This window comes from Nicotiana tabacum, unplaced genomic scaffold (genome assembly GCF_000715075.1).
Source record: "Nicotiana tabacum cultivar K326 unplaced genomic scaffold, ASM71507v2 Un00001, whole genome shotgun sequence".
Lineage (NCBI taxonomy): Eukaryota > Viridiplantae > Streptophyta > Magnoliopsida > Solanales > Solanaceae > Nicotiana > Nicotiana tabacum.
Genome location: NW_027438239.1, coordinates 3,149,621 through 3,158,389, shown reverse-complemented (window position 1 = coordinate 3,158,389; position 8,769 = coordinate 3,149,621). Strand labels below are relative to the sequence as shown.

The window sequence follows — 8,769 nt, the reverse complement described above, 5'->3', positions numbered from 1 at the left end:
ATTATATCTAGTGGATTTTGGTGATATATGCCTCTGCTTCATGTATTTAGTACGAACAACCTTTCTGTAATTTGGACCAAATATTCTCCGTATTTTATATGATTATTTGGTCCAAATTACGAAAAAGCAAAAGATAATTAGAGCAGTTAAAGAGATACAACAGAGGGAAAGGGAACTTGTGAAAAGTACAACACATCATGTTACAGGGAACCACATTCATTTTCCAAAAAAAGCACCAAAATAGCTTTGATTTACAGAAACATAAGGGCAAATATTAAGTGATAAAGGTCTAATCTAGGGGCAAAATAGATTTACTAAAAGAACATTTGTTGCAAATCTCCGATTTCCAATATTATTTCGATTTCTATTATCAATATGCTGGTTTTCTTCTTCTTTGATCCTGGTAGGGTCCTTCTTCCTCCTTATCCTTCAAGAAGCCTAGGATGACAAGAAAAACAAAAAAGAAGAATGCCCAATGGCCTCCACCACCCCCACCTGCCCAATGGCCTCCACCCCCACCACCACCCCAACCCCCATCCCCACCCCCACTCCACCACACGCCGCCATCACCATCACGAGGGGGAAACCCAGCCCCACCATCGTCTAGATCAGAAGATTTCTCTTTCCCTGCATTCAGCCCAGACATATCAGCATCAAATGATACTTTGCACAGGATCTTTATACAATATAAGAATGGCTGCTCATTTTTTGGTGGATAAAATTGCTGAAAAATGTGCAGACCGGCATTGTGCATAGCTTTAAGCAACAAAAGAATGACTTTTAATAACACTGCTTTCTAAATCAACACGGCGGGATCAGAGGCGGATCCAGAATTTTTACGCGATGGGGCACATTATTCTGCTCAATCAGTGCCCCATAAATGCTTTTAGTATTCTGCTTTAAATTAACCATTTTCAAGGTAAAATATATATATATATATATATATATATATATATATATATAGGATTTTGGCCGAAGTTTACGGGGTCCGGTGACCCCTCATCCATACACATGGGTCTGCCTCTGGGCGGGATGCGGTCACCACTAACCATAAGCATAACAGTGAAAACAGCTAACATGTAAAATATGGATTGTATTATTTCCATTCATTTTGTTCCACCAGATTTCCATAAAGAACAACAATAACGACCCAGTGAAATATCACTAGTGAGATCTGGGGAGGTTAGTATGTAGGCAGGTTTCGCAAAGAACATTAAAAAAATTACCTGGTGCAACTGTAATGGTTGAATTTTCCTTTGTAAGAGTCTGCATCTGGCCTTTAGTTGCACATCTGGCACTCTGCATTAAATGCAGAATTGAAAGGTTGAACAGGGAATACTAGTGGCAATAAATGTTACTAGAATGATGCGGGAAATGGAAAACCAAACACTAAATGCAAGCAGTAGTAATCGCAGCACCAGCATCAAGAACATCAATATAGATAAATGATGAGGTCCTAATTCCCATTGTTGTTTTTTAGATTAAAAGTTTGGTAGATCATATTTCGAATTGTCTGTAACTAGAAATGCATTACACTACCACTTTCAAGTAACAAACAAGGATATATTTCCACATTTTACCAATTCATATCTATAAACAACGAGTGGCAAATAGAGAGGCTAATCAGCTTGAGTTTAGGCCTTTAGGGTACTTCTTTTAGCGAGTGCAGTCGTTCCCAATATGCTGACTGCAGAATCCTGCTTGGCATGCTGAAGGAGACATAGTCCAATGTGATAACTTATGCCATGAGCAGCGACTTGTACTATCATTCTGAAGCTCTGAAGCTTCTCACAGCAAAAGTCGCACAAAATTAATATATATAGGACATGACAAGTACGACTGACCAACTAGAATCATTAGGGGCATGTAACTAAACAAAACCGGGCAATGCTAGCAGTTACACAAACAAACAGTAGTACCCACAGAAATGTTACCAGAGCAGCAACACATATTATTGAAGCGCGCTTTCCTTGAACAGGACATATCAAGTGTCTTCCATAGTTAATAAATTGAGACTGCATGCCAAGCGGCTGGAGGCCAAAAGATACTATTGGCTTGAATTGCTTCAGGCATTCAGCGTCTGCTCTCACTGTGACAACAACATCCAACGATTAATAACATAGATAGCACAAGCTGCAGGATGAGCAGCAAATCTTCAAATGGTTTTGCCAACGATGAATTTTAAAGTATCAAATCTTTTGATGACATCTTTGACAAACCTTAAACATAAATGTTCGATTCAGAAACTAACAGCATCACATCAAGTCAACCAGAAAATCAAAGACGAGATTTTTTATTTTTTAAGTGTTTCTTTTGACAAGTAAACTCAAAGACAAAAGCTTTTGAGTTAGGGCAAAGGATGCATCTTAGACTTCAAAGGAGTTGAACAACACCAAATTCAAGAAAGCTAAGATGATATATCATACACACTTTTACTGATTTGCAGTAAGAAAAAGTATTTCAACATGTTGGTGAGTGCAAATTTATGTTTTCATGGAGAGAAAAAGAGAGTGCTAAAACAGTCAAAAATTATATGCAGAACAGCAACTGCAATATTACAAAAAGATCATTACTTCATGTTACGTTCTGATATAATTCCTAAAGCACTTGTAGCAATGGCTATTCAGATATTCTTACATCTAATGCAGCAAAGGCTCCTCAGTGAGATAACAACAAGAGAAGTTGATGTATACGGAGTAATATATTAATGTTTGACATGATCAAAGGATATGAAAGTTTTCATTGTGTGCTCCTAATTACATGAAAAAGATAGTAACCTGGCATTCCTTTAAATACATGCAGAGGTACTTATTAAAAGGAATCAGTCAAGGAATATACACAAACATACCTATTGGCAAAGTAGGTGCACTCATAGTGGTACTGGCAGTTAACAACATAACAACATCTCTTTGAAAAAATTCTGAGTCTCCCTGAAATTGAACTCCTACTAGAATCCTGAAATACAAAAGGAAGAGTAGATTGAGTATGCAATCAACAACAATAACAAGAAGTCAACAACTACACATCAATCGCGAATAAGTTGGGAGAGGCTATATGAATCTATTAATCATGTTTCGCCATTTAAGCTCAACTCATGTCATCATCACAACATATAGAATAATGAGTGAAAAACAAGTTTAATATGTATAAACTAGTAGAATAATCATTATAGAAAAGCAAGAGGACCAAAAACAAGGTACTAACAAGGGTAAAACCTATTCCCGCCTATATCAATCTTTTTCCTCCGTTGTGCCTTATCTTTAGCTAAGTCTGCATTGATTACAAGAAATTGTAGGTCTTTCGACACAACTTCTTTCCATGTGATTTTAGGTCTACCTCGTCCCCTTTTAACACCTTAACTTACCATAATTTCACACCTACGAACCGGTACATTTGGAGGTCAACTCAGGATATGACCAATCCATCTCAAACAACCTTCTCTTAATTTATCCTCAGTGCCCGCTACTTGCACCTTTTGGCGAATGACATTTTAAAATCTTATTAGCATTCACATCTCCGCAACACTCATCTTTTGGATATATTGAACTTAAGCGACCTAACATTCACTACCATATAACAATATCGGCCTCATAACTGTTCTATAGAACTTGTCTTTCACTTTGGTGGGCGTCCTTATATCACATAACTCCCCAGGTAGCACTTCTTCATCTATCATTCCGCTATCTTGAAACCACATTCTCACGTCTTTGCACAAGTACAACGATAGCATGAACCAAATCGCTTATTCCTGCAAATCAAATAACCTTTCTTGCCTCTAGTAGGCAAAACAGGATTACCAACGAAAGGATGTCAATGTCCAATATCAGCTTGACTCTTAGATCAGGTGTCACATGTATTCTGTTCCATATCCAAATATACACCACCCAAGTATTCCTTGACGAGGATCATAATGGATCAGACTCTATTTTCTAATACCTTAACTAATCCAGAAACAAGACAGGGCAATCGGCTAAGATATTTCCAAATTGCTTTTCTTAAATACATATACGATACTATTTATTTTGATAAAAAATTTACAGTTAATTGAAGCTTTGTTTAGGGTGCTTAACTCTGACGTTTTTTTATAGTTAATTCGGTGCTCACCTTCTGACACAGAGAACAGCGGTTGCCAAGTTTCTGAAGCGGCTCGATTAGAATCCCATGTGAAATAAAAATTAGAAGAGAATGATAATAAATAAATAAATAAATTATATATATAAGGAATTTATGATGGCAGAATCACTAAACCTAGAAATCATGAACTTATAACTTAAAAGGTGAGCTTGCTATTACTTCTAATCCCGTTAGTAGGAACACTTATTATAAACTATTTATTTCGTTGTTGAGATGCAAATTATGTGGCCCTACTTATTAGGTCATTGGAGATAAAATCTTTGGGATGAAATTTTGTGGTGTGTTTGGTATGATGGAAAGTACTGCTTCTTCGATCACAGCAACACCAATATGAGCATATGGATTGCTAGCTCCTGTGATTAGAATTAGTGAGCGATAGCCCGTGCTCTGCACGAGCCCAAACTCAAATGAAAAATTTAAACAATTCCAATTAATTAATAATTTTATTATGAAATAAATATGATTTTCAGTCACAAATTTTCAGTATTGAAGTCAAGTTCATGTCGAAATATAATGCGTAATCTTTTTTTCAATTTTAATTTCAAATACTTTTTTTAAACCTTAATCGAATATTATTGAATGCTTACAAAAAAATTAAATTCAAACCCTACAAGATTATACATAAACTAACTTGTGTTAGACACTTTTTTCAAGGGAAAAAGGATGTATAATAAAATGTGACTAAAACCTATATTAAGCTATAACTATATTATTCTCGTTGTCTTTATAAGATCGACAATGGCATGGTATAATGATCAAAATATCTACTTTTTATTTTATATTTTCAGTATGGTAATAATTCCCTTTCATTAATATCATAATTCAATTCTATTCCTATAATTATAGATAGTTACCTGATGTAACGACCCAACCAGTCGTTTTAAAAGTTGTAGCCTCATTTTCCTATTTACTGCTCATTCTGTACTTTATAACTGATATATGACTTGCCGGAGTAATTGGTTTAGGTCCGGTGAGGTTTTGGAATGAATTGGAATATTTAGTTCCAAGTTTTAAAGCTTAAGTTCAAATAGTGACCGGATGCCGACTTATGTGCAAACGACCCCGGAATAAAATTATGATGATTCCAATAGCTACGTATGGTGATTTTGGACTTAGGAGTGTGTTCAGAATTATTTTTGAAAGTCCGTAGTTAAATTAGGCTTGAAATGGCTAAAATAGGAAATTTAAGTTTGGAAGTTTGACCGGGGAATTGACTTTTTGATATCGGGATCGGAATCCAGTTCTAAAATTTTTTATAGCTCTGTTATATCATTTATGACTTGTGTGCAAAATTTGAGGTCAATCGAACTTGATTTGATAGGTTTCGGCATCGAATGTAGAAGTTGGAAATTCTTAAGTTTCATTAAGCTTGAATTGGGATGTGAATTGCGATTTTTAGCGTTGTTTGATGTGATTTGAGGCTTCAAATAAGTTTTTATGATGTTTTAGGACTTGTTGGTATATTTGGTTGAGGTCCCGAGGGCCTCGGGTGAGTTTCGGATGGTTAACGGATCAAAAGTTGGACTTAAGCAGCCGCTGCAAAAGCTGCTACAATTTTTTTCTGAAGGAAATGCAGAAATCGAGCCAAGGATCGAAGCCCGAAAATCGAGCCCAGGATCGAAGCCCAGAAATCGAGCCCAGGGTCGAGGGCCAGGATCGAGGGCCATGATCGAACGCTCAAGATCGAGGGCCATGATCGAGGGCCATGATTGAGGTTCAGGATCGAGGGCCATGATCGAAGGCTCAGGATCGAGGACCATGATCGAAGTCCAGAATCGAGGGCCATGATCGAGGTCCAGGATCGAGGCAGGACCGAGGGCTGCCTGGACAAAATTATAAAACGGGAGACTTCGTCCCATTTGCCATTTTTGACGAATCGTAGCTTGAGGAGAGGCGATTTTTGATATATTTTTAAGGAAAAATATTTGGGTAAGTGATTCTAACTCGGATTTGGTCAATATACACTAATATATCATTGTTTTCACTATTAATTAGTGTATTGAGATAGAAATTTGGAAAAATTTTAGAAATCTCATAGAAACGAATTTTTGAGATTTCGGTGTCGATTCGGAGTCGGATTTGAGTAAAACTAGTATGGTTGGACTCGTAATTAAATGGGTTATCTGATTTTGTGAGTTTCGCCGGATTCCGAGACGTGGGCCCCACAGGCGATTTATGAGTTAATTTCGGATTTTTATTGAAAAATATAGTATTTTCTTATGAAATTAATTCCTATAATTTTTGTTGACTGTATCAAATTATTACGACTACATTCGAGCCGATCGAAGTCAGAAAATCGAGAAAAAGGCATACTACTTGATTAAATTGGAGCAAGTCGAGGTAAGTGACTTGTATAACCTTGTGTGGGGGAAATTTTTCCTAGGATTGGTATTGATGTGATAATTGTAATGTGATGAAAGTCGTGTATATGAGGTGATGAGTGTGTACACGGGTTAAATGTGAAAGATTATATTTTTAAATTGTGTAGATCAATGTTGCATATTAATTAAATTATTAAATCTTGTTATATTCTCCATCATTGATCTGATTTATATACTTTAAATTTGCTTGACTTTCTCCTGCTAATTGTTTTTACATGTTTAGCTGAAACTTAATTTCTTTTATTCAGTGCATTATTTGAAGGTGGAATTTCTTTAATTTAAATATTATTAATATGAAGTATTTGATATTTTAAATTTGGAACTGAGGCAACGTATTAAAATTTTTTAAATATTATTTTTGCTGAATTATTTAATTCCAGAATATTTTGTGAGATTTTTGTACTCATTGTGATTGAGTCGTGAGCTCCCTGTTGTAGAAAGTATGTTGATATTGTTTATTTTGGCAAATTAAAATATTTGGGCACTTGAGGTGCAAATTGTGATATATTTTGATATTGATACGCATGCGGTGGTATAATGTCTGGGTGTTGAAACGCATGCGGTGAGATAAGGATGACTTGATACACGTGGCTAGTAGGGAAACTACTAGAAGTCATGCGGTGTGATAAGGGTGGATAAAATGCGGGATGCTATTTCGAGAAAAATATTTTTCTTTAAAATTAAATATGAAGGCTCCGGTGGTGATATAAGGAAATGAGATATTGTAAATTTATTTATTATTTGGGACTACGAGGCGGTACTTCGGGAGTGCCCTTGTTGATATTGATTTATGGCCGCAGTTGCCTTTGATTATTATTGTGATTTTCTTAAAGTTGAAAAGAATTCTGTTTTGTTTTCACGAGGTATTATTTGCCATTATTTTGCATAGTTAATTGGTAACATACTACTTACTTGATTCATTTCCATTGTTATTTCATTTTTAGTATATTGTTAAACATTTCACCTTGTCTTTTATTATTCCAGTAGAGCCTGACCTGACCTCGTCACTACTCTACCGAAGTTAGGCTTGGCACTTACTGGGTACCGTTGTGGTGTACTCATACTACACTTCTGCACATCTTTTTGTGCAGATCCAGGTACATCCTACCAGTCCAGACATCAATGAGTTACCTGTATACGGAGACTTCGAGGTATATCTGCCAGCGTCCGCAGACTCCGGAGTCCCCTTCTATCATTATTATGTTGCTTCCTTATTTTTCTTAGACCCTGATATATATAGATACATTGAAGATAAATTCTTAGAAGCTTGTGACTTATTTTCACCGGGTTTTGAGAGTTGAAATTATGTGAATTTGAAGATTATTTATTTCAAATTTCTATTGTTATTCCGCATTGATAGGCTTACCTAGTCTTAGAGACTAGGTGCTATCACGACATCCTACGGAGGAATTTGGGGTCGTGACAAGTTGGTATCAGAGCTCTAGGTGTTATGAGTCACAAACAGGTTTAGTAGAGTCCTATGGATCGGTACGGAGACGTCTGTACTTATCTTCGGGAGGCTATGGAATTGTTAGGAAAATATTCGCTTCTTTGATTCCTTACCGTGCGCACTGTTGACTTCAAAGTTCTAAACCATTGTCTTTATATTCTCTCACAGATGGTGAGGACACGCACAACTGGATCCGATGAGCAGACACATGTGCCCCCTGTTGGAGCCGCAAGAGGCCGGGGTCGGGGCAGAGGTCGAGGAAGGCCATGTGGTGCGACCAAAGCACCTGCTCGAGCTGCTGCAGCAGAGCCACCAGTAGCTCCAGTTGGAAAATAGGCACCTGAGATGCCTGTTACTACTCCTGCACTTCAGGAGACCCTTGCCCAGTTTTTGAGCATGTTTGGCACTCTAGCTCAGGCAGGGTTGATTTCACTTGCTCCTGCCACATCTCAAGCCGGGGGAGGAGCACAGACTCCCGCTGCCCGTACCCTAGAGCCACGGACCCAAGTTGACCATGCCCCAGAGGTTATACCAGTGCAGCCAGTTTTCCCAATTCGGCTTGAGGTTAGGACAACAGTTTTAGAGGGGGAGCAACTCAGGCTCGAGAGGTACAAGAAGTACCACCCTCCCACTTTCAGCGGTTTAGCTTCAAAAGATGATGAGGGTTTTCTGGAGGAATGTCACCGTATCCTCTGTACTATGGGTATTGTAGATTCCAGTGGTGTTTCTTTCACGACGTTTTAGCTTAGAGGAGAAGCCTACCGGTGGTAGCAGACATATGAGTTGGATAGTCCGGCTGAGGCA

The 8,769-nt window shown here is 37.5% G+C and overlaps 1 protein-coding gene across 1 annotated transcript; it reads right to left on the bottom strand.

Moving 5' to 3' along the window:
* Positions 1-200: 200 nt before the first annotated feature.
* LOC107811015 (uncharacterized) lies at positions 201-4,416 on the bottom strand. Its single transcript, XM_075248570.1, has 5 exons — positions 4,105-4,416; positions 2,849-2,955; positions 1,935-2,089; positions 1,227-1,299; positions 201-627 (listed from the first exon to the last, which is right to left on the bottom strand). Exons 2-5 carry the CDS (start codon positions 2,895-2,897, stop codon positions 371-373), a joined length of 534 nt encoding a protein of 177 aa, XP_075104671.1. The 5' UTR covers positions 2,898-2,955; positions 4,105-4,416; the 3' UTR covers positions 201-370.
* Positions 4,417-8,769: the final 4,353 nt, after the last annotated feature.